The sequence below is a fragment of the Chenopodium album genome, chromosome 24 (assembly GCF_948465745.1).
Source record: "Chenopodium album chromosome 24, dcCheAlbu1.1, whole genome shotgun sequence".
NCBI lineage: Eukaryota > Viridiplantae > Streptophyta > Magnoliopsida > Caryophyllales > Amaranthaceae > Chenopodium > Chenopodium album.
The window spans coordinates 32,719,288-32,745,042 of record NC_137857.1 but is presented as its reverse complement, the minus strand read 5'-3'; the positions used below and the strand labels follow the sequence as shown (position 1 = coordinate 32,745,042).

Sequence of the window (25,755 nt, the reverse complement as noted above, 5' to 3'; positions counted from 1 at the left end):
ATGTAAGTAAATATCAAATTGAATTTTTATGTTATAAATAATAGTTGAAAAACAAAATTGTAACTTACAAAGATTTTATCAAGACGTAATCAGTCCTTGAAAATTTCAAACTCAAAGTTGTTGTGTTGTGTGATTAGTGGTGCCTTAGAAGCGAATCCCACCACCACCCCTACTGTGGTCAACGTCCCTCAAATCCAATAAAACTATCTACACAGCCCGTTCACCAAAACTTGAAAACAAAAAACCACTCAAGAGCTCTCAAGATTTATTTATTTTTTCGATTTGTAGAAAAGTGGTTTATATTTCTTCCTAATCCAAATAATTGTTACATTAATTATTGAGTTGTGTTACATAAATACTCAATTTGGTGGGGAATATGCATGCCAAAAAATTGACTTAAATTACGGATATAAACTCCCCAAAAAAGTTAAAATCAGTAAAAGTTAATTTTAGACGAGAGAAATACTCCATATTTTTGTTGAGAGTAAAAAAAATAATAATAATAAAAAAATAAAATTGACTAGTAAAGTTAAAGAAAGTGAAACTACATCCTAATCATACCCAGCTCCTGGCCTTAAAGAATCAATATCCGGAGAATGGTAAATGGCAAGAAAGGGTGTAACCGGCAAGATCCGACTTGAAACTTGAAAGCGAGTGATTGTGTCCTTAGCATATACTAAACGTCGCTCTTCAAACCTTCATTCATGGAAAGCTTTCTATCTTCTCTTCTTCTTTAACATGACTTGTTACAACGGGATGGTACTTACTTTCATACAGGTGCTGCATGGCTGTCGTCAGCTCGTGTCGTGAGATGTTTGGTCAAGTCCTATAACGAGCGAAACCCTCGTTTTGTGTTGCTGAGACATGCGCTTAAGGAGAAAGTCTTTGCAACCGAAGTGAGCCAAGGAGCCGAGTGACGTGCCGGCGCTCATAATTTTTTGCCAGCACGTAGCTGTGCTGTCAGTAAGAAGGGAGCCGGCGCCTTTCGAAGTACTTTCTAGTGTGCGCTTTAGTTTTCAATAAGGACTTTAGGCTTTTAAGATAGAAAGGGCTTTTCTCGCTTGTTTAGTAAAGTCAAGTTTTTGGCCTTATCTTGCAGGTGGCGACGACGTCGAGTTGGCGGCGGAAAAGACTCGGCACATTTTCGAGCGATAGAAAACCCTAGTGGGGATAGGCCGTTGATTTAGAAAATCAAGTAAGATTAGTGTGTGTCTAAGCTGTCTTAATTTACGTTCCCAAAAAAATTGGGTTATTAGCCAACACTGTAACAACTATCTAGTGACTGTTAATAAAGGAAACAAATTAGATAAATGAAATTATAACCACATATTATTCGTCATAAATAAAATTAAAAATTAAATATGACACTCCACTTTACTTAATTGGCAACTACAACCAATTAAACTACGGAGTATTTTCTATATATATATTTACATCCACTCTCCACCTTTTAATTTGTTTCAAAACTAAACTCCCTCTTTTTTCCTCCTTTTTTTTTTGCATATTTTGCTCCGTTTTATTTTCAACTACTTTTCAAGATAATATTAATAAGAAAAACATAAGATTGAAGAAGAAGAAAAGAAAAGAAGAAGAAAACTACTCTTTTTCATTGCTTTGAAAGAAGGCTGGCGTTTTCTTAGGTAAGTTGATCTTTAATCTTAGCTTGCTACATAATGATCTAATAGAAGTTATGCATATACTCTTAATGTGTCATGTGTATATAATTTGATCTTTCCAAGTTTATGTATGGTCGTATGAATCTAGGTATGTAGTTCAGTCGAGTTTAAAAGTTTTTCCTACACACATAAAAACGTGTGCATACGCGGGTTTATTATAATGAATAATGATGTACGAGTAATACGTAGGTATGTATTAGGTAATGATGTACGACGGTACGAGTAATACGTATGTATTTAACTTTATATAATTATTTTGGTAAAAGATATAGAGATGGTAAAATAAATGGGAGTAACATTTTTTATATTTCATCTCTTTTTTGGTTTCATAAGGTGAAGGAAAATTAAATCCCAAATTTCCAATATAGTCATATGGTTTGTAAGGTAAAGAAATAATTCTTTTTTTCCAAAAATATCTTTCTGTTTCAAGCATTTTCGTATGATCTTCTTTAAAAAGGTGAAATTTGTGGTGGTCTTTTAATAATGATATGGCCATATGGGACTATATAATGACTTTATGGTTATTTAATAGTTTTCATATGACTTCTTTAAAAAAAAGTTTTCATATGACAAGCAATGTTTATTAACACAATTAGTTTCATTCATATGACAAGCAATATTAATTAACACAATCCGTTTTCAATCATATGACAAAGCAATACTTATTAACACAATTTTGTTACTTAACTTGAAATAATGACTTTCTTTTTTAAAAAATTATTTATACTCTAACTCAATTACATCTAGAATTTATTCAAAATATCCCTCAACTAAACTTGAAATAATGACTTTCTTTATTTTTATTTTTATTTTTTATTTTATATATATATATATATATTTTTAATTCTATTCGAATATAAGCAAATAAGGATAGCAAATATAGCTATAAAAATAGGTTTAAAAAAATCCAATTAAAGTTACCCCTTAAAGATGTGAAAAGGCAATAGGAAGTTTGCTTCATAGGGATTATCTACTTTGTGTTTTTAGTTTGATTATACTATAGTAATAATACAAATTAAATTCTAAAAACATATAAACTTTTCTCTTATGGTTTGCTTCAATATTTTCAATATCGTTTTTACAAAATCCACATACAACACTCACTATTTGCATTGGCATTAATAACTATTCAGACACTGTCGGAGAGAATATAAAGATGGGTGATAAGAACGAGCCTGTTCACTTCAGCTTAATTTCAGTTCAATTTAATTCACTAAATTCCTAATTTCCTTCTCTCATATTATATCCATTTCAGCTCTATTCAGTTCGGTTCAGCTCCAATCAGTTCAAATCAGTTTAACTCAGTTCAGTAAATGTGAATAGACCCTCAATACGTATGAATTGAGTGACTTCAAGTCTAAGATTAATACCGTACTTGTGAAAAACAACAATACCTTAGAATTTTTAAATATTTTTATATAAAGGAAAATATCAAACTTTAACGAAGAAAAAACAAAAAGAAAAAGAGATGTGGCACATTATAACGTAAATCACGTGAAGTTTCATTTTCAATAGCATTTTAACAAAATAAAATCAATAGATAATGAATTATGTGAACTTATACATAAAAAGTATACGATGTACCATAATGTATAATGAATTTTTGTATGGTATGAGTAATAGAAAACCAAGGTTGACCACTTATATAATTTTTTTAGTTCATACAATTTTATTTGATATTTTTTTTTTTTTACTATTATTTAATCTAATTATTTATTTTATTAAGGTAAGAAGATAAATTAGGAAAAATTTTGATGTAATTGATGAATTGGGATCCACAGAAGACAAAATCACATGATTTGTAATTTTGTATAAAGAGTATTTCTTTTTTTCCTTTGAAATAAAAGTTGATGGTATGACCTATAATTTTCCTTAATACTATAGCGGTCCCCTTATCTACGACTGTTTAAGTCTTTATTCTACTAGTAGCCTTTACTAACTAGACACCTGTCGCTCACAATTCTAAAAGAAAGAAAATGATACTTGTATATGCAACTATTAATTAAGTATAAGAATTTATAAGAGTATGGTCAAATATTAATAACACCTATTGATAAGCAATTATAACATAATTTTCTAAATTATTACGTAATATTCCCTCGTCTCTTTATTAGAATCTCAAACATTTATTACTAAGGGACTGTTCACATTTACTTAATTTCTGTTCAGTTCAATTCAGCTCCTAATTTATCTCTCTCATAAAATATTCATTTTAGTTCAGTTCAGTTCAGTTCAGTTGAGCTCCAATAAGTTCAGTTCAGTTCAGCTCAGTAAATGTGAACATGCCCTAATATAATAAAGAGAGATAAAACTCTAATAAAGAGACAGACTAATTACTGTATTTGAAGATAGATTTGGTTTTTATAGTTAGCCTTGGCCTTAGGAAGTTAGGATTGGTTTTAGTGGCGGTTTGTAGTTGTAATGTTACAATAATATTTTGATGCGGGGGCGATAGTTTAATATGGGTTTTCTTGAAAGTTTACTAAATTTTTAAAAAGCCTACACTATCTCTTTTTTTTTTTGAGGGGAAAGCCGAGCCAATGCATTAATTAATGGACAAAGCGTCCGAGAGTACATAAGGAGAAATCGTTGCAGGGCAATGGTTGACCCAAACTTGTTCTACACCAAACGGCATTAGCTTAGCAAGATGATGTGCAACAAAATTGCCATCCCTTTTGACATGAGACCAAGAGCAAGACATAAAAGCACTACACAAAGACAAAATATTTTCAAGGACACCATCAAGATCAGATAAAAACACAGCCTGCTTCGAGAGACGATTGACGAGAATCTGGCTGTCAGACTCTAGTATGACATTCTTCACTCCATACTTATGCGCCAGCTTTGCTGCTAGAAGAAGTGCCTTCCCTTCAGCGAGTTCAGGGCACCACCAAGCACGGACTCTCCGAGTTGCAGCAAACAGAACCTTCCCTTCGTGGTCACGACCAACCACCCCCATACCTACCCACCCTTCATCACTCAAAGAAGCATCTGAGTTAATTTTAATAAATCCAACAGGGGGAGCAATCCATTTGTTGCTGCTAGATTTTGGCATGCTTGCCCCCACTGCATACACCTTCTTATGATAGAGTCCGAATTCCTCAACAGCCTTGTGAACTCTCGCAAGCAACACATTGTTTGGCGTTGTTATATCAGTGAACACCTTATCATTTCTTTCTTTCCAAATCACCTAAGCAAGGACAACAGAGCGCTGCTGAATTTTCTTCCCAAGAGTCCCCCATCGCACAATTAAATCGCATAGCTCCTCGTTCTCCTTCGGTCTGGAAGCCATACATTCACTGTCCAACCACAAATCTTACACTCTAGTGCAATCAAACAGAGCATGAGCTACGGTTTCAGCCTCCTCCCTACACCACGGGCATCGAGCATCATCAATTAAATGTCTGAACCGCAGCAAGTCCCTCACAGGAAGAGTGTTCGTACAGCAACGCCACATGAAATGCTTTACCTTCGGAGTGACATCCAAACCCCACACCTCAACCCAAGCTCTATGGAAAAGGTCAAAGTTGCAGCCTTTACCCAGCATGTAGGAAGTTTTGGTCGAGTACAACCCATCCTTTGAGAACGCCCACGTAATGGTGTCTTTCGAAGCTTGATCATTAAGGGGGATTGAAAAAATGCACTTTTTATCCCTCTCATTAAAAGCCTCAGAAATTAACTCTTCCTTCCATTCCATTCTCTCAAAATCGATCAAGTCACTAACATTAGTAAGCCCCTCAACCTCCGTACTCGTGATCAAACTTCCTTCCTCATCCGCCACCCAAGGGTCTCTCCAAATGTTCACCATAGTACCATTTCCAATCCTCCAAATCAAGCCTTCTTTCAGCAAGGCCTTCGCACTCCATATAATGCGCCATGAATAACTCCCTGCCATACCCAGAGAGGAGTCAAGAAAATCACAGTTAGGAAAGTACTTTGCTTTCATGACCCGACTGTAAAGAGAATTCTCATTGTGAACTAGTCTCCAAGCTTGTTTCCCTAGCAAAGCAACATTGAAAACCTCCAAGTCTTTAAAACCCATGCCCCCTAAACACTTAGGCATACACATAGCTTCCCACGATTTCCAATGTATCTTCCTCTGCGAGCCCGTATGACCCCAAAAGAACTTTGCCATAGCCGATTGTATACTCCGAATTACCGAGCTTGGAAATTTGTACACCCCCATTAAATAAGTCGGGATAGCTTGAATAACCGCTTTTAAAAGTACTTCCTTCCCGGCCCTCGAAAGCAATTTTTCTTTCCAACCCTGCAACTTCTTCCAGATTCTGTCCAAAAGTGCTCTAAAGATGTCTTTCTTCGATCTCCCCGCTATCGTAGGGATTCCCAAATATTTGCAATGGTTATCAACCGTGCGCATACGCAGAAAATCCACTAACTCCTCTTGTTGCTCCATGCTCACCCCTCTACTAAACGACACTTCCGACTTTTCAAAATTAATTTTCTGTCCGGATGCTACTTCATATTTGTTGAGTATATCAACTATCACTTCACATTCCTGTTGAGTCGCTCTAGCAAAGAGTAAACTGTCATCTGCAAACAAGAGATGAGAGATAATGGGACCACTTCTACTAGCTTTTGCCCCATGTAGTTCACCACAATGAACCTTATTCTGCAACATTTGAGAAAAAGCGTCGGCCACCAAAATAAAGAGATAAGGAGATAGTGGGTCTCCTTGCCTCAAACCCCGAGAGGGGACCACCTTGCCACATACACTCCCATTAATAATGAAAGAATATGTAACCGAAGACACACAGTGCATCACCAGATTAACCCACCTTCCATCAAAACCCATCGTCAGGAGCAACTTCCTCAAAAAACCCCATTCAACCCTGTCATAAGCCTTACTCATATCAAGTTTCAAAGCAATAGTACCCTTTTTACTCTGACTCCGATTTTTCATCGTATGGAACACTTCAAGAGCAATGAGAGCATTGTCAGTTATCAAACGACCCGGGACAAAGGCACTCTGATTTTCAGTAATAACATCCGGTAGGATAGACTTTAAACGGAGCACAATCACTTTTGAAACAAGCTTGTACAACACATTACAAAGACTTATAGGCCGGAATTCCGACATATTAGTAGGTGACTTAACTTTTGGGATAAGAGCAATATTAGTGTTGTTTACATGGTTCAGCGAGAAAGTACCACTTAACACATTACTAACAAAATGAAACACATCGTCACCAACAATATGCCAGAATTTTTGATAAAATATAGCATGCATACCATCCGGTCCGGGTGCTTTACAGGGGTGCATTTGTTGAAGCGCCATAAAAACCTCTTGCTTTGTATAAGGACGAAGGAGGGCTTCATTATCTTCCTTCCCTATAATCGGCCTCACGTGCTGCAGAACTTCATGAATGCTGCTACTAGACGGGTCAGAAGAAGAGAATAAATTGGAATAAAATCCACTCACAATACTCTCAAAAAGGTCATCATCCTCCTGCCATACTCCTTCCTCGTCGTAGAGCCCTTCAATTGCATTTCTTTTCCGTCGATGGGAGGCTTTGAGATGGTAGTAGCTTGTGTTTTTATCTCCATCTCGGACTTCCAAAACCCGAGATCTCAAATACCAATAGGCTTCATGTTTGCGATGCAAATCCTCCAAGGTTTGTTCGAGCTGCGCACTCCTCTCACAAGAAGCAGCTATGACCCTCTCCTCTTGGACTGATTTTAGAGCCAACTCCACTTCTTCAATCTGCTGGCCCAACTTATCAAATTTATCTTTGCTCCAAGATTTTAAACTACTGCCAGTTGCTCCTAACTTCCCAAAGACATCATGCTCACACGCTGACTGCCACGCATTCCTTACAACAGCTTCACAAGAATCATCAAAGAGCCAAGCTGTTTCAAACTTTAACTTTTTGGCCCCCTTGCGCCTTCTTCTTGCTTTCGGGAAAAGTCTTAGAACAATAGGCGCGTGGTCAGAGCAAAATTTCAAGAGGTGTTCGACAGATGCACTAGGAAAAATTCGGCTCCAAGAAGAGGAAGCAATAAATCGATCGAGTCTTTCACGCACCCTCGTTCTCATCGTCCTCCCTCTCTCCCAAGTCCACCATTGTCCCTTGTAACCAAGGTCATGAAGATCACAAGCATCCAACACGTCTCTAAATCCCCCAATCTCCCTCCTCTCTCTATCCGCTCCCCCTTCTATCTCATTATAGGATAATATTTCATTGAAATCACCACCAAAAATAATAGGCAAATCTGTCTCATTACACAAATGTTGGATTAATTTCCAAGTTTGGTGCTTGTTAGCCCCCTCCGGCCAGCCGTACACACCGACGAATCTCCATCTTTCGTTTCCTTTCACTAAGTCACCACAGATATGATTTTGAGAGTAAGAAACAAGAGCAAAGTCAACATCATCCTTATTCCAAAACACACATAATCCACCAGCTTTGCCAATGCTAGCCACTCCAAATGCATTGGAGAAGCCTATTCTTTTTTTCCACTGCTTCTTTGCTTATTTTAGTTTCCGAAATGAAAACTAAATCAGGGCTCACCGCTCTACTCCATTTACGGAGTCTTCGAACTGTCCAAGGGTTTCCCACACCCCGACAGTTCCAGCATAAAAGACTCATTGCAAACGACGGGGTTGGAACTCACCAACCTCCGTCTCAAAAACAGATGACACAAGTGATTCGGAACTACTCTTCATTCGTTTCGTAACCCCTACATTGTCTTCTGTGCTATCACCATAAATAACTTCACTACTTCTTTTAAGAGCCCCCCCTCCTGACAAATATTCTCCACCATCCACTTCCATCACTCTCTCATCATCCTCTCTTGCCACTCTTTTCCATCCTCTCTTCCCCTTCTTTTGACCATCCACACCAAAAACAAACGGATCAGCAAGTAGAATTCCCTTCCCACCTTCCCCATTTTCCACCAGAACCTCACCCCCAGACCCTACCTGATCCTCCTGTCTAGGAACAGCCCCCCCTCAGCCAACACAATCTGCAGCTCCCCTGTCTCCCTCCCCTGCTTCTCAGAGCCCACAACCTCGCTGGATGCAACATTCGACTTATCTTTGTGTCCAGGGTCCACCAAACTTCCAGTATTCTCAAATAACACATGAGTAGCAGGAACAACTTCCTTGTCTTTGGTTACAAAAAGCTGCTTTCTACTGCTCTTAATCTGGTTAAGTTCATCAATATGTTTCTGTAAACCTTTCCTTGGCGAGGCACGGAGAAAAATACCCCAACCAAGCTTCTTTGATCTCTCCTCTTCCGACACCACAGTACAATCCTTCTCCGAGTGCCCTATGACACCACACGCAAAGCAAAAAAATGGCAGTCTTTCATATTTAAACTCAACCCGAACTTCCTCCCCTTCCTTATCCTTTACCCACTGGAATCTGCGCAAGGGTTTGCCAATGTCCAAGAGCAGTCTAACACGTCTGTATCTTCCAAGTCCTAATTCATCCTTCTCAATTTCTAAGAAATCGCCAAGTTTCGCTGTTAGGGCTTTAATGTAGGCATCATACCTACAATTAAAAGGAAGATTCAGCACTCTAACCCAGAATGGGGACTTAGTGAGATCAACACTGTCAGGCCGTTCATTCCCTTCAATTTCATTCAGAGCAACCAAAATGTTTTCCCAACACCATGGCCTCCCCTTCAAAACTTTCTCTTTATCCTTCCAATGGAAAAATTGAAAGGCAAACAAATTAGGGCTAATTACCCTAATCACCATATCATTGGTCGGAGCCCACGCCTTCAGCATAGTTCGTTTAAAGGCTTCGACATTGAAAGGTCTGGACGTACAAAGACGCCCTATCAGTAAAAGGTCAAAACTATCATTCGATTCTTCACATTCAACTTCACCTAAGTCAATCAAGCCTCCTTCATCATCAGCAATTCGAAGAGAAGAACACTTCTCAGCCAAATCATCGGTCGTTACCGGAGATAGCGCAGACATATCGGAGAAAAGCCGCTCGCGGCGGAGAGACGTCTTTCTTTCGAGGAGGGTAACCCTTTCTTTCGAGAGACGCCTACACTATCTCTTAGTTTTTATCAATGATTATAATTTTTGCCTATAAATTTTCATCTTTTGGGTTTATACTACTTGCTTTAAGAGTTTTAGTTATTAGGATTAATTTTTTTGTTTAATGTATTTATGTTAGGATAGATTTAGTAGTTGAGTACAAATATGATTAGGAGATGTATTAGTATTAGGATTCTTATTATTAAGGGTCTGTTCACATTTACTTAATTTCAGTTCAGTTCACTTCAGTTCAGCTCCAATCAGTTCAGTTCAGTTCAGCTCTTAATTTTCCTCTCTCATAAAATATTCATTTCAGTTCAATTCAGTTCAGTTCAGCTCCAATCAGTTCAGTTCAGTTCAGCTCAAATCAGTTCAGTTTAGCTCATTTCAGTAAATGTGAACAGACCCTAAGTCTAATTAGGATATGATTATTAATTTCCTATCTTTGGATGATTTCCACTATATAAATATGGGTGCATATCAATATTGAAAGATTTGTCTTAAGAATTAATTCTTTAATTTGAGCATTCCGTTTGATTGTGTGATCATATTCTTGCGAGTATCCTTTTTACTTTTTGTGTAATTTCATAAGTTCTTGTTAAAATTTAGTTCTTGTTTGTTCTTGAGAGATCCACATCATATTTTATGCTAGTTGTTTCTATAAGCTTATATTCTGATTTTTACTTTGTCCAATAATTCAATCGAATTATGTTAATTGAAAATTTATAATAGTAAGATCTTCAAGTAATTTTTATGAAGGATATATTCAATAATAAGGAGTACAAATTAATGATGAAATTTGTCTATCTTTAGCTAATTCAAGAACTATATGTTATTTTCCTTTCAAAAAAAAAAAAAGAACTATATACTACGTATTATTTTGAGCGGATATTGCAATATAAGTTTTCTTTGGTAATAATCAGGTGAAGAGATTTTATTATACAATAAACAAGTATACTAATATTTATTAATGGGAACATGTGACATATGTCCATTCAAAATTATAATCAAATCATCCACTTAAGGGAATTATCTTTTTTTTTTTTTTTGACGGGCACTTAAGGAAATTATCAACTTGTAATAACATAATAAATTTTTGTGATCATATCATATCTTCAAAATTAAACCAAAGTTCATTATTTTTTTTATTATGAATCCAATACTTATTTATTTATTTATTATTAGATACATATACGTCCTTTTGCTGTGGTAACGTATGACACTAGCTAATTCTATATATATGCTTACTTTGTTCACTTTTTTATTTTTATTTTTATTTTTTTTTTTATTTTTTTTTTTTTTTTTTTTTTTGTAAATAGGGTGAAACGTTAGCCAAGAAACACCCAAGATATTACGCAGCTTTTCTTCTGATTTTGAATAGGTGAAGAGATTTAAATTGATCTAGCGAAAATGGTAGAAGGCGGTGTAGTTAAGGTTGATAAGTCGGAGTTTACAGAATGCTTCAAAACAGTTGGAAAGACTCCTTACATTATGAGGCTTGCTTTATCTGCCGGTATTGGTGGTCTTCTCTTTGGATATGACACAGGTACATAATAGATTTACTTTTACTATGAACTTTCGAGTTATGTACTTAATTTCGATATTTGTTACATTTTTTTACTAAACGGTACGTGTTGTATGTTGTAGGGGTTATCTCTGGTGCTCTTTTGTACATTAAGGAAGACTTTCAGGAGGTCCAGCAGAAAACATGGTTGCAGGTACTTACTTGTTACATACATACTTCCTCTGTTCCTAAATAATTATGTACGTCGATTAATCTCTTTTAGGTGGATTTGTGACTCTAAGAGATAATTCTGTTGGTCTAGGAAACTATTGTGGCAATGGCAGTAGCAGGGGCGATTGTAGGAGCTGGAATTGGTGGTGTTTTGAACGATAAAGTTGGAAGGAAACCGACTATGATGCTAGCAGATGTCCTGTTCTTGGCAGGAGCCATTGTCATGGCTCCGGCTCCTTGGGTGATCATTTTAGGAAGGATTATTGTAGGTTTAGGGGTTGGAATGGCATCTATGACATCGCCTTTGTACATATCAGAGACGTCCCCTGCTAATGTCCGTGGTGCTCTTGGTGCAACCAATGGTTTGCTCATTACTGGTGGACAGTTCTTGTCTTACCTCATTAACATCGGCTTCACTAGAGTATGTTACTTGTTTATATTACATAAATAATCCGTAACAATTTTTTGTTTATTCAAATTCATCTTTATCCAACAAAATATGTGTGATATGAGCATTGAGTAGTAACAACTTTTGGATGAATTATAAAGGTGAAGGGAACGTGGCGATGGATGCTTGGAGTAGCAGGTGTACCAGCAGCTATTCAACTTGTTTTGATGCTCACACTACCCGAGTCTCCTAGATGGCTTTACAGAAATGTATGTAAACTTTTTATTTCATATAAGATAACCTATGATTTTCATCTTTAATATTCATAGATTGAGTCTGAACTTCTTATTTAATGAATGGACAGAATAAGTTAGATAAGGCAGAGGAAATTCTTGGAAGAATCTACTCACCAGAGCAAGTGGAAGAAGAGATGGCATCACTCAAGGCCTCTATTGAGCACGAGATAGCTGACAGAAAGGCGGTTGGTGAAGGCAATGCATTCTTCAGAGTGAAAAAGGCATGGGAAAACATAGTGGTGAGAAGGGGACTTATAGCAGGAATCACAGTTTTAGTGGCCCAACAATTTGTGGGGATCAACACTATAATGTACTATAGCCCTACAATCGTGCAGCTGGCAGGATTCGCGTCTAACAGCACTGCATTAGCCCTGTCTTTGATTACCTCAGGGCTCAATGCAGTGGGATCCATCATAAGCATGATGTTTGTGGATAGGTATGGGAGGCGGAGGCTCATGCTTGTCTCAATGTGTGCCATTATCACTTGCTTAGTGGTGCTGACCGGCCTCTTTTATGAGGCGTCTAAGGCTGCCCCTCTGATTAGCCAAAATGATACAAAGTTTTTTAATAGCACTTGCCCTGCTTATGCATCATCTCCAACCGCGGCTTCATGGAGTTGTACGACTTGCCTTAAGGCGTCTAAGGAATGTGGTTTCTGTGCTAATGGTGTTAACCAGGTATGTACTATGTAGTAATTAAAATCATTACGCATTCAACATCATTATATTGTGACAAATTGATTTTCATGTATCATACTTATGTTGTTGATGTGTTAGTTTGTTACTTAAATTTAATTTTGACACTTTTTTGTGTTCTTGTGAATGTATTGTAACAGTTTCACCCTGGAGCTTGCGTGACACAAACTGATGCAGCCAAGAATGCGTGCCACGATAATCATAGAGTTTATTTCACACAAGGGTGCCCTAGCCGATTGGGCTTCTTAGCCGTGGTATTCCTTGGACTATACATCATTACATACTCTCCAGGAATGGGGACGGTACCATGGATCCTAAACTCCGAGATTTACCCATTAAGGTACCGAGGAATATGTAGTGGCATAGGGGCCGTGACCTTATGGTCCGCGAATCTTATAGTTAGTGAGACATTCTTGACACTGACGGATGCCTTAGGGACCGAGGGGACTTTCCTCTTGTACGCCGGTTTCTCTACTATTGGCCTTGTTCTCATATTCTTCCTTGTACCGGAGACTAAAGGGCTGCCTATCGAGGAAATCGAAAAAATGTTGGAGAAGGGTTATCGTCCTAGCATTTTGGGTAGGAATAAGAATGACAAGAACACCGTACGAGATCTTGAGAATGTTTGATCATCACTTGTTCATGTCAATAGAATAAAATTTGGTGTTTTTATTCTTTTGGGAGATAGAGTGAGGGGGTTGGAGATTCGTAGTATGAATTTTAATATTCTAGCTTAGATTGTTTGCAATCAAGACAATTAATTAGGATTGTTTGAGTAATTAGTATTTCGCCTTTTCATGGAATGCTAAGTTTGGTTATAATAGCTATTAATAGTGATATTAGTTGTACATAGAAGGGAGAGGGGGATAATGAGAATTTCTAATTAATAATGAGAATTTTATTTGCAAATCTTCTGTTTATCTTACACTTGTTGATGATGTTGTTGACCTGTGGAAATTGTGTACGTATTTGTCTATTATATCAACTAGCATAATGCCCGTGCGATGCACGGTTTATAAATTAAATTATAAAACCCGTAGGAAAAATAAAAATAAAAACAAAGGTAGTTCAATTACTAATAAAGGACTTGATTACTAATTATGGTCAATAAAAAAATAATTAAAGGGACGTGATTTGAATAGTATTTTATGTTATTTGAATTTCTTTTAATTTTTTATAATGTTATTTTATTAATTGAAAAGTAATTGAATAATACTCCACATAACTATATAAGAGAAATGGACTAATTCATTTATATCTCCCGTTGAGAAAAAACTTAAATTTTCTTATCATACCATCCACATCAGTTGCTACAATCAATCTAATATATACATGTTTTATTTACCCGTTGCACTCACCAAATCTATAGACACAATAATAACCTTATATCTGACCTACCAGTACATATATTTTCCTAAGTTAAGCATTGTGCCAAAACTATATATTATATAATAGTCATATAACCAACAGCTGATTAAATACTCCATACAACACAAATACTTAGTATAGGTATGGTCATATGGATACAAATAATTTTATATAAATAAAACGTACGGTGTATATATTAAGATTTATCCCTACCTGAATTATAAAAAGGTTAACAAAACTCTTATAATAGTGCATGGACATTTACTTTTTTATATTATAAAAAAAATATGGAGGACCCGTGTTATAAAATATTATATTATATACATATACTTTTTTATATTATAAAAAAAATATTATATTATATACACATACTATTTTTACACGAAATATATTAATTTTCATACTATACGTAATTACATAGAATGCAAAGTAACGTACATGAAAATAGTATAATACCTACATTCCAATAATATAATTAGAACTTTAACAATGTGATTTATTCATAAGTAATAGCATTGTTAATACGAATATTACAATTTTAAACACGAGTAATAGTTATAATACATTTTATATCTATCCTTTCCCGTCAAATGTCTAATTCAATTTAAATTTTATTCTTCTTGTTTAGATTGGTTTTTGGTTCAATTTTTTTTACGTACATTGTAAAAGGCATTGTATAAAAAATGAAAGGCCTATTAAAATTAAATTTATGTTCAAGATTATATATTTTTTTTCCAAGACAACATTCCGGCTCAGCATTCAGTATTTGTTAAGGAGTACAACAAACGATAAAAGTAATTTTTATACTATTTTGTATCTTTATCAAAAACTTTTGTATTCATCTGATAACTTGTATTTAATTTAGGATAACTTTTATAATAGTTGCACAATATGTTACTGTACATCTGTTTTTTTTTATTTTTTTTTTAAATGTTTGTATTGATTTCATAATTGACCTCAAACTAAATTCTACGATTTTATTTAATTTTCATCAAAAAAAACAACATTAGCCTTACAAAATACGAAATATTTGTTTCCTTAATTATGCACTTTAATCATATTGCTTCAAATTAGTTATTATTCTTTAACTCTATAAATAAAGATTAGAAAGACGTTAAGGATTATTTGTAGTATTGGAAAGTATAAATTTTATTATTAAAAATTAAATCAATATTTATGTTAGGAAATCATGAAAATCTTATGCATGTATAGAAACTTGCTTTTATTGTTTAAAGTTGAACAAAAATAACTATGCTTGTATATGTAAACAGTAATTATATAGATATATTTTACACATAAGATAAGCCAATGAGAGAGTGACATTTGTTATCCTCACATTGAGGCGCTTGTCTTTTAGTATAATATATAGATAGATTTGGCTTTTATCTTAATTATAGATTGATGACCTAAAATTTACATGATCAATTGTTTAAAGTCCTTAACCCATTAAATATTTGGAAAAATTGCTGGGAATAATCCCACCTTTAGGGCGTCCGCGTAAAATAATCCCATCTTTGACATATTTTTAAATAATCCGACCTTTATACTCAACCCGCTCAGAATAGTCCCAACCGTTCATCTAACCTGTTATAACAAGTTACATGACACGTGACGGACTGTGATTAGTCAAAAAAAAAAAATTAAATAAAATAAAATTTTAAAAAAAGTTAGATTTTTTTAAAGAAAAAATAAAATTAAAAAAAAATAAAAAAAAACCGCCCACCACCCACCAACTGCCCAAGCCACCGCCGCTGCCTGAGCCCAAATCCCTGCCCGCGGCTTCGGCCACCTAGGCCCCTACCAGCGCCGGCGCCGGCGTCGCAACCGACCCCCTCCCCTGAAAATCCCTTTCCCGTCTGGATCCCAGCCCCCTCCCCGTCCCCTTGAACCAAGCACCTTCAATTTGAAACCGTCCCAATCCCGACCACCCACTTCCTCGGCCACGTTTTCGCTCCCCTCCCCTTCCAATGTCCTTTTTCGGCCTTCTCCTCCTCTCCTCAGTCAGATTTCGACCTTCACCACCCTTCCCAGGAGGTGACAGAATGCGTTAAGGGAGGGGCGGCGACAGGCGTGAGGGAAATGCGGTCTGGGCACGAAGGAGGCTGGCGGCTAGCGGCTGGTCTGGGTCGACGGTGGGGCGGAGAGGTGGCTGGTGTTGAGGCTAGGGCTGCTGGTGTGGGTTGTTTTGATTTTTAGTTATTTTAAGAAAGTTAGTTTAAATAAGTTAATTAATGTGAATTAGTAATAATTATTTTAAGACCAATAACGTTATGACACGTGTAGATTTGGCTTAATTAAAAAAATTACCTATTCAACCGGTTACAAGTCACTTGAGACTATTTTGAGCGGATTGAGTATAAAGGTTGGATAATTTAAAAATATGCCAAAGGTGGGATTATTTTTTGCGGACGCCCCAAAGGTGGGATTATTCCCAGCAATTTTTCCAAAATATTTTGAAGCATTGATATAATTTTTCAATGCCTCAGTTAGAGCCCAAGGCTCTAAGCCTTCATGGGTTCGAGCCCAGAATATGCAATAAATACTGCAAGTACTTTATCAATATAATGTTGGCCTAATAGTAAGGGACAAATTTACCGGCCAATTTAAACGAATTATCCTGTAAAATATTTCAAATCGATATGATTAAAAAATTTAAACGTAGATATATCATTGTGCATGTGGTTGAAGGTTTAAAGATTGAAGTAAATCACACTATTTTTGTACCACAGTTAATATCTATTTGTCCATAAAACTTTTTGTATCCTGACTAACCACTTTCAATTCGTTTCACAAATTTAGGACTTTTTAGGCTCCTTTTTGGTATTACACTCTTCATAATGAAGAAGCACTAATATACATATCCAATGAAGCACTTCCTATACCCGTTTTACGCATGGATTGTATATATAGACTCGTGGGATGAACAGCCCCAACAATCCTCGCCTCAGACCAAGGATCACAAACTCATGGCCAGAACATCAAGAGGGGACTTTTAATTTGACGCAAGGGCACCACATCATCTCTAGCACCGTCGCGTGCGACGAGACCCGCCACCTGACCACCCTTCATGAGACTTTCAATACAAGACACATTAATCTTTAATCGCAAGGTGTAGGGAATATTTCAAGTATTATGATAACCCCAAACTTGAACCCCACTGTGATCATACACTTAAGTACGGTGGCGTTCCAAAGGGAAAGACAAAGAGCAAAAAGAGTCGCCAACAAGTTTTAGGAACTTGTAAACCCAAAAGACAATCCAAAAGGACCATCAACTCCATAAGGTCTTGAACCAAACAGGGTTCGGGGATGAGGGTACGAATCCAATCTACAAAAGAAAGGACCCGCCCTATAAAATAGGCCTCTACTTTGTTCTGCTCGTATTCATGTGCGCTTTTCGAATAACATACAAACATCATATTAAACCTATCCTGTTTATCTATGTTGGTTGAATATTAATGCACAAATAAGACTATTATTGGCGATCACTTGAGTTAAAATCACATTAGCCTAAACCAAATTATTAATTATCTTATTAAGCGTGATTTCAAGTACAAATTCCCTTTAAACCTGCATAAAAGGCGTGATCAAGCAATAACAATAAAATAAATATCAAGCAACATAATAATAAACAATAATAAAGAACGATGATAGCATGATAAGGCACAATAAAGCTTAATAATAATAGCAAGATCCTAGGCATGATACTAACAAGATTAATAACAAACCCTAGCATGTCACTAAGCAATAATAAAGATCGAAACTTTAAACCTAACATGGTACTAACATGATATTAGAAAGAGTAAAGGCAATAAAAGGCACCCTAAACATGATAATAGAAAGCATAAAATAACATCCTAACATGATACTAGGAATTAAACAATAATAAACATGCAATCTACATTGTTAAATAAATAGGGAGTAAGCTAATCTACTTACTTTGAAGCCTCGTACCTCTTTCTAATAACAAAATACACAAGTTAGTAAACTTCAATGAAAATAATAAACAATAATTAAATAATCAAATTAAACAAAGTTTAGACTAGTTTTGGACCAAACCCTCAGAAATTATCAAACCTTGCACGTCTAGGGCGAAGGCAACTTCGAACTTGGCTAAGTAATTCTAAGTCTTGTGAATGCGGAATATTGTTTAAAAAGCTAGTTTAGAAAGAGAGAGAGAAAGAAAGCAAATATTGCTCAAGAGAGAAAAGAGAGAATTAAGGAAGAGTTAATGAGAATTGATGATTCTGAAAACAAGGATTCGGACCCTATTTATAATGAAAATAGTCCGGAAAAACATAGAATTTGATAAGGAATAAAACTACACGCTGTCGCCAGGAATCGACTCTGTCACGAGGCGACAGGGTCTATCGCGCGGCGACAGACTTGTCGTTTGGCGACAACCTGTATTAGCGCGTTTTCTTCACGCGGAATCCGATCTTTAATCAACTTGATCTACGGAATCCGTACAGAAGATAAAATATATTTTTAAGATAATAAAACGATATTTTACTCCAAAATAAAAGTTTATTTTAAAATAATTAATTACTAAATCTAATAGTATTAGAATCAAAAAGAACCTTCCAGAAACTTCTAGAAAATTATAATTAATCCTAATAATTTTAGGAATAATAATTAACATTGGGCCCTCCTCTAGATCATTGGGCCGTATTTAAATAATTAACCGGGCTAAGTTTAGTATATTGGCCATAACTTCCTCAATATTCATCGGAATTGGGCTTATAATATATCGTTGGAAAGGTCTTTTCGAACCCCATCCAACTACACTATTATTGGACCTTAATTATGGACCAAACTAAACTGGTTTGGCTATTTTCAAATAAATAAAGTTATTTTCAAAAACAGAGAGAGAAGAATTTTAATTAAAACTAAACCGCAACACTTAACTTTCAACCACTTTCACCTAATTCGATAATGGTTCAACGTGAAAGGCATTCATCACTGGGTTTGGTTTTGGGGAGACACAAATGGGTGTCTACAGAAGCCCCCACTTTGACTGAGTTTGGAGAAACTTTAAGTTTCGAAAAAACGAAAGTCAAAGTATCGATAGGGACGGAGAATGATTCAAAATGTTCTGCAATCTCAAATCATTCTTATAACGCCGATACCTGCAAACTAATCATTAGTTAAAACAGATAAAAGAGTTAAGAAACGCGTATCTTGCACCGTCGCGCACACGTCTCTGAAAGTAACCATTTTGCTGTTTCATTTGTTGTTTGCGACAACCTCCACAGTGCCTCGTGAACGCCATCATTGAAAATGACCGTATGTCGTCGTCTTCAATATTTTTTGGTGACAATCCTCCACAGTATTTCGGGAAAATAACTGTATGTCGTCATCTTCTAGGGTGTGGCAGTATGTCACCACGGCAGTGTATCGCCGCTATAGACAATCTCTTCTTTACTTTGAGGGACCGTCGAGGTTAACCTTGCTTCGCCATCTCCAAAATTTGTGACACTACCTTGCCACGGCCGTGCTTCGCCACTAGACAACTCCTTTCTATGTTGGGACATTGCCAAAGAATCATTCTGCTTTTTGACTCTTAATACATTGTTATTATCATTGCTTTTATATTTGTGCCAATACTTTGGTGCTTTTGCCTTTGTAAACCATTATTTCGGTGCATCTATTGAACCAATATTTCGGTGCCTTATTATGAGCCAATACTTAGGCGCTTTAAGCTAAGTGAGACGATCTTTCATCAAGTCGATCACTTAATGTATTTTGCGATCAAGCTGACTAAATCATGTCAATTTTGCTTAAAAGGGCTAACTGGCGTACCAAGGAACCCAAATTACTAAAACAGGCCCACAAAACCACAAGGAGGAGCCCAGTATTCTGTCGCTACTCCAACGCTGGCCAGAAACATCTGTCGCGAGCTTTCGCTCCTGTCGCCACGCGACAGAGTCTGTCGCCTCGCGACAATTCTGTCGCCTCGCGACAATTCTGTCGTTTGGCGACAGAATCGGGGTTTTAAACCCGTCTTCTTCTTCTTTCTCATTTCGCTGCTCTACTGCTCATTTTTCACGAAAACCTTCAAAATACTCGTTCTTGCTCATTTCTCAACCAAATTCGCTCAAACTTGTTGCAAATCGAAGCTTTTCTCATCTATTTTCCCGATCTATGTAAGTTTTGCTCAAACTCTACTCGGTTTTTGACGAATTATGCATTCTTGTTTGTGGATTTTCGAAAAGTTCTTGCTTAATTTGCTTTGTTCGTTGAATTTTATGCCTTGAATTTGTTTGATTATGCTTGTATATTACCTTGGGAGTATTTTGAGACTTGTTTGACTCAATTTGGTGAAGAAACGAACGATTCACCATTGTTGGACCTCTTAAGGTCGTAAAGGACAATGTGGGTCGTTCTTTGCATTTTTACTGCTCTTACTTGTACAATTCATCACAATATTCATCATATGTTTGCAAGAAATTGTTTATTTGCTTAAAAAATGCTTCCATGTTTGATTGAAATTTTTGCTCTGTTTTAGTACTACGTACTCTGTTTTGCGAACATAGTATCATGCGGCCTAGGCGAACCTTAGATACTGTAGAGCCTTAAATTTAATTACTTTTATATACTTTAGCATGGCTAGACGACGTGGTTCGGTTCTCGGTCAAGAGACACGCGTCGAGAGGACGAGCCCACCAGTGAGGGCGAGGACGTGCCCTCTACTTCCAGGCTGGGTCTCATGCCGGATTGGGACGAGCGCACCCTGTTTCACGCGCCGGTTCATCATCTGTCGGAGCGGATCCGACGAGGCCTTGCGAGTGGGAGGACCCGTAGCCATGGCTCGGGTAATTCCACCATCATTTCTCTGTACGACAACTTCATCAGCCGCGATGAGGGACTTCGTCGTCTTTGGGAGTCGTGCGGGTTGACTCCTCTGCTACAGGCCACCCGGGCCATGTTTTCATACGATGGGGGTAACCTCGTCGTCCGAGCTTTGGTGGAGTTCTTTTAGGACACCACCAACACCTTTCATTTTCCCTGGGGTGAGATGACAGTCACTCCAGCTGACTTCAGCCTCATTACGGGGCTAGAGTTCCAGTCTACTCCTCTGCCTTTCGACGCCGGTGTCACCGTCTATTCGCCGGAGGTTCTAGAGTTGTTGGGGCCGATCGTTATTCGGGCCCAGGCTGAGGCTCAGTCGGGACAGCTGAGTTCCCGATGCATTCGTCGCTGCACGCTGGCTGCAGCTTTTGAGGATGATGCGACCACCCAAGAGCAGCGGGTGCGCATCTTTGTGCTGATTCTGCTATCAGGGACGTTTTCCCCTGATCGAGGTAGTAGAGTACTTCTTTACTACCTGTCCACTGTTCGCGACCTTCACTTGGTTGGGACGTATGACTGGGCCAGCATGGCCTACGCGGACTTTCTACTGGGCTTGCGGCGCTCCTGTCGTCACAAGGCCCTGTCTGGAGAGGTAGCTCTTTCCAGCTTCTGGAGGGTCGTAGAGGTACATCTCCTTTCTTTTTTTAGGTTTTAATTCTAAATTTAGAAGCACAATTTTTACTGATTTCCATCTTTTCGTATAGATCTGGTTCTACGAGTATTTTCCCTCTCTTGCGCCTGCGAGGCCTTCTCCTCGCGTGCTCCCCGTCGCTGCCAGTTGGGGAGGCCGCAGAGGTCTGCCGGAGGTGCTGCGCCTTCGAGAGATGATCCTCTCGGTAGGTTTCTACAACTTATACTTCTTCTTTTATCGTCTTTTGGTGTTAGTGCCTTATTTAGTGATTTTTGCAGGAGCCTAGCCCGGTCTATCGACCTTGGGCTACTTTTCCTATCTCTGCGCTGGCGGCGCAGTACTCAGCCAAGCGTCATTACTTTCTAGGGACGTACGACGCGGTGGTCTACCTAGGGGAGAGGGTAGCCATCCAGCATTCCTCAGATACTTTCGTTGTTCCTGCTCCTCCACCTCGGCATATGTTCCACGATGCCTTGCAGCGGGATCGTGCAGGTGGGCCTACCCGGGGTACTCCTTGGAGGTCTTATGTTCTCCTCGAGCAGAGCTATGAGGAGGACTTGCTACCATTGCTAGCGCCGACTCCTGTCCTTTCAGAGGAGGCATCGGTATGCTTTCGTTCATTCGGTTTATTTTTCTTCAGGTAGCCCCCGAATATTTTTCTAACTTTTATTCTTAACAGGCTGGCCCTAGGGAGTTCATTCCTCCGCGGATGTCCATACGCTACCAGGGTATGTATGGGCCGATCGAGGAGCTTATTCCGCCAGCTCCAGAGGGGGAGCAGTTTGTGGAGCGGTCTATTCCTCGTCACCAGACTCGAGCAAGTAATTTTTCACATATTATCTTCATGTTTGCTTCGTAATTGTTATTGACTTAGTTTCTTTGACAGTTTTCTCGCGAGGTGGTGACGGCTATGGCTAGGTGCATAGACGCTTTTCGCAGCCAGCTTGTGAGGTTGCGGAACCGTGCTACCTGTCGTAGCAACGATGCCGAGGAGGTATTACTTTTTGCTTTTATCATTTTTGACTTTATTTTTTCATTTGCATTTGCTAAACTTTGATTTACTTTTGCAGGGGCAGCCTATTCCTTCTCCACGCACTCGGTCGAGACCCGAGCCTAGGAGGGAGACTACTAGGTCCGACTCGAGACGTCGCCGGACTACTTCTGGTGGTCGAGGTGGTCGTTCTGAGGCCGCCGCTGTAGAGGACTCGGCGTCATCACCTGAGGATGTTCCGACCGGGCCGACCGTTCGAGGTGGGATGGGTGGTGGGACATACGAGTTTGGCTCGTCGTCGCAGCAGCCTTTGCAGCCCCAGCCTCTTTCTGTCGGGTTTCAGGGTGAGGTTAGGTGGCCTGGTCCTGAGTTGCAGTTCGCGCCGCCTGGTGGTTCAGGGGATGATGATGGACATACTCCACGGAGTAGGACATTTTTCGATACATTTGGCATCCCTCGCGACCTGCGGCCTCCGGCGCCATAGTTGTACCTGTGTTTATATATATATTTTTTTTACTTTTGTAGGACTTTGTCTATTTTAGTCTTATGTACTAGACACTTGTATATATATATATGCACTTATTATTTATTAACACATTTTATTTACATGACTTATTATTTTATAACAAGTGTATTGTGCATGTGAGTGTGTGAGAAAGTGTAATTTTTGCGCAAAATTTCCGTCATTTTTAATATTAGTGGAGGGTACCGACTCTCTCCCCCGAAAAAAAGAAATGAAAAAATGAAGGAAAAAGGTATAATTACCAAAAATAAGCCTAAAATTAATTAAGCTTAATATAATATGATAATAATAATAATAATAATAATAATAATAATAATAATCATAAGGAATAAAAGAATACTAATAAGTCAAGTCAAAATTGAATTCAAGCACGTAAAAACACGGTTTCCTACGCGTAATAGGTGTCGTTGCGAAGGAATATACTGGCGCCACATAATTCCACCTGTCGCCACGCAACAGCCTTTGTCGCTTGGCGACAGACTCACTTTCCTATTTCCTTCATAAATTGAAGTCTGTCGTGAAGAAAAACTTATAAATAGACCCCGAATCATCCGTTTACTGCATAATTTAACCAGTTTATTAATTAATTAATTAACTAGGAATCATGCCTTTAGCTAAAAGAACTTTCTGTGGGTATATGAATGAGTGGTGTCGTCTTTTAACTGCTAAAGATAAAAAAGCATTAGATACTTCTCACATGGGGGGTATGTTTGGAATCAAGGGGGTGAGTCTTGACATTGATTTTATTCATTCTGCTATAGAGTATTGGGATATTGATACTCACTGTTTTAGATTTTTCCATGATGAAATATGCCCTTTACCGGAAGAATTTGGAGCCATTATAGGTTATTATTCTACAGATCTTGCGGTAATGCCTAGGATTAGTGAATATTATTATAAAGATTTTGAATGCTTTTTTGATCTACGGGGTACGGCCTTAAAACATATAGTTCATGGGAATGTAGTTGATTTGACAGAATTTGCACATTATTTTTATGACAATCCTAATCCTGATTTTCGCGTCCATAAGAGAAGGGCTTTTCTTTTTTGCATGTTTAACCAATTACTTTTAGTTAGTGGTAAGGATAATGAAGGTCAATCAATGATTATATTTGTTATAGAACAAGTTGAGTCTGGGAGAAATCCAATGCCGCTAATTGTTGGAGAGACTATGCTATGGTTGGATGCGTTAAGAAAGAATCCAAGAGCACCCTTTCGAGGTTCTCCAATTTTATTACAGGTATAAAATAATACCATTTTTAATTTACAGAAAACCAAAAATATTTTTACACAGTAATACTAATTAAATGCATATTTTACAGATATGGCTCATGGAGAGGTTAAAGCTTATTAATCCTCCTGACGATATACACACATATGTCCCAAATTGCATAGTCCGGCGAAAGAAACGATTTTTGAAGATAGGTCGCCGTGAATGGAGCAAGGTGTTTGCTGCCGGTGATTTTACCATAAGCTGGATCGTTCCTTGGTGGAAGATTGAGGTGATGGTTGGTTGTAATAACAAGCATACTGTCGTCTCCCGAGCTTGTCAAGATTAACTTTTTATTTTCCCTGTAGAGTTATAAGACAATATGGTCTCGCACAAACCATTCCTACAGGGGATCTCCGCCGTCCTTATGAATTTCCTGTGTCACAAGAGGTTGAGCGCTTTGACAAATATTGGAATGGTAGGCCCTTATGGGAGGTGATTACCCACAAGGATCCACCTTGTTTGTCAAACAAAGTGAAACAATGGCTTGATGGAAGATTCCAGAAATCCCGAGTCAAGATTGAGAAGACTGATGTGAAGGATCGTCTAGGTGACAAAAAGGTCCCTGTTAAGGAACGCCTAGGGGAAAGGAGCGAATTCAAAACTCTTATTATGCCAAGGAGGAAAAGTTCTCATAAAGATAAAGGAAAAAGAAAGGTTGACTCTACGAAAAAGGAAGTTAGGGTAGAGAAGAAACATGGGGTTTTAGCGGAGGGGGAAACTATCTATACTAAAATAGAGTGTAGGTCTTCTAATGGTTGTCTCCTAGCAAAGGTTATGGATCAAGAGGAAGAGAATGAAGACAAAAATTGGAAGAGAATCAAGAAAGAGAAAAAAGAATAGAGCATTGCTTTGCTTTTGATTTATTAGACAAAGTTAATTTGTTTTAGTTAATTTTCAGCTTTTATTTCATCAATAATGTAATTTCTTTATTAAATTATAAAATTCATCTTTTATTTCAATTAACTTTTAATTAAAGCAATAAGAAACAATTACAATGTTTATTTTTCGGAGAATTAATTCAAGTACGGGAGTCGAATAAATTTCCAAAATATACGAAATTTGTCCCGACACTGGCAGAAACCTGGCGCTGTCACCTAATTGACTGTCGCTGTGAATTTGGCTCTGTCACCTGGCGACGGAGTCTGTCTTCTGGCGCCAGTCTTGAAATTTTGCAGACATGTGTTTTTTACTTCGGGGATACAGAATTTGAAAAAATTAAAGTGGCCGCACCCTGTATGGGTTGCCTACGTATCCTTGTTTAAGGAATCAGGCCAAACGTAGCTCTCTTGAGTATTTTACTCAAGTACTTATGGGT

The 25,755-nt window shown here is 37.7% G+C and overlaps 1 protein-coding gene across 2 annotated transcripts; it reads left to right on the top strand.

Moving 5' to 3' along the window:
• Window positions 1–1,478: 1,478 nt before the first annotated feature.
• Window positions 1,479–13,712, top strand: LOC145610234 (inositol transporter 4-like). 2 transcript variants are annotated; one of them, XM_081665530.1, is made up of 7 exons: window positions 1,479–1,640; window positions 11,071–11,235; window positions 11,337–11,407; window positions 11,516–11,845; window positions 11,974–12,081; window positions 12,177–12,785; window positions 12,944–13,712. In XM_081665530.1, exons 2-7 carry the CDS (start codon window positions 11,100–11,102, stop codon window positions 13,430–13,432), a joined length of 1,743 nt encoding a protein of 580 aa, XP_081521656.1. In that variant the 5' UTR covers window positions 1,479–1,640; window positions 11,071–11,099; the 3' UTR covers window positions 13,433–13,712. The 2 variants fall into 2 exon arrangements, with proteins under 2 accessions (XP_081521656.1, XP_081521655.1); XM_081665529.1 differs by having other exon boundaries at window positions 11,009–11,235.
• Window positions 13,713–25,755: the final 12,043 nt, after the last annotated feature.

Coding starts and splice junctions, on each gene's coding strand:
- LOC145610234 (XM_081665530.1), top strand. CDS start 11,100: ATGGTAGAAGGCGGTGTAGTTAAGGTTGATAAGTCGGAGTTTACAGAA. Junction 11,408..11,515: donor AGCAGAAAACATGGTTGCAG/GTACTTACTTGT, acceptor CTGTTGGTCTAG/GAAACTATTGTGGCAATGGC. Junction 11,846..11,973: donor TTAACATCGGCTTCACTAGA/GTATGTTACTTG, acceptor TGAATTATAAAG/GTGAAGGGAACGTGGCGATG.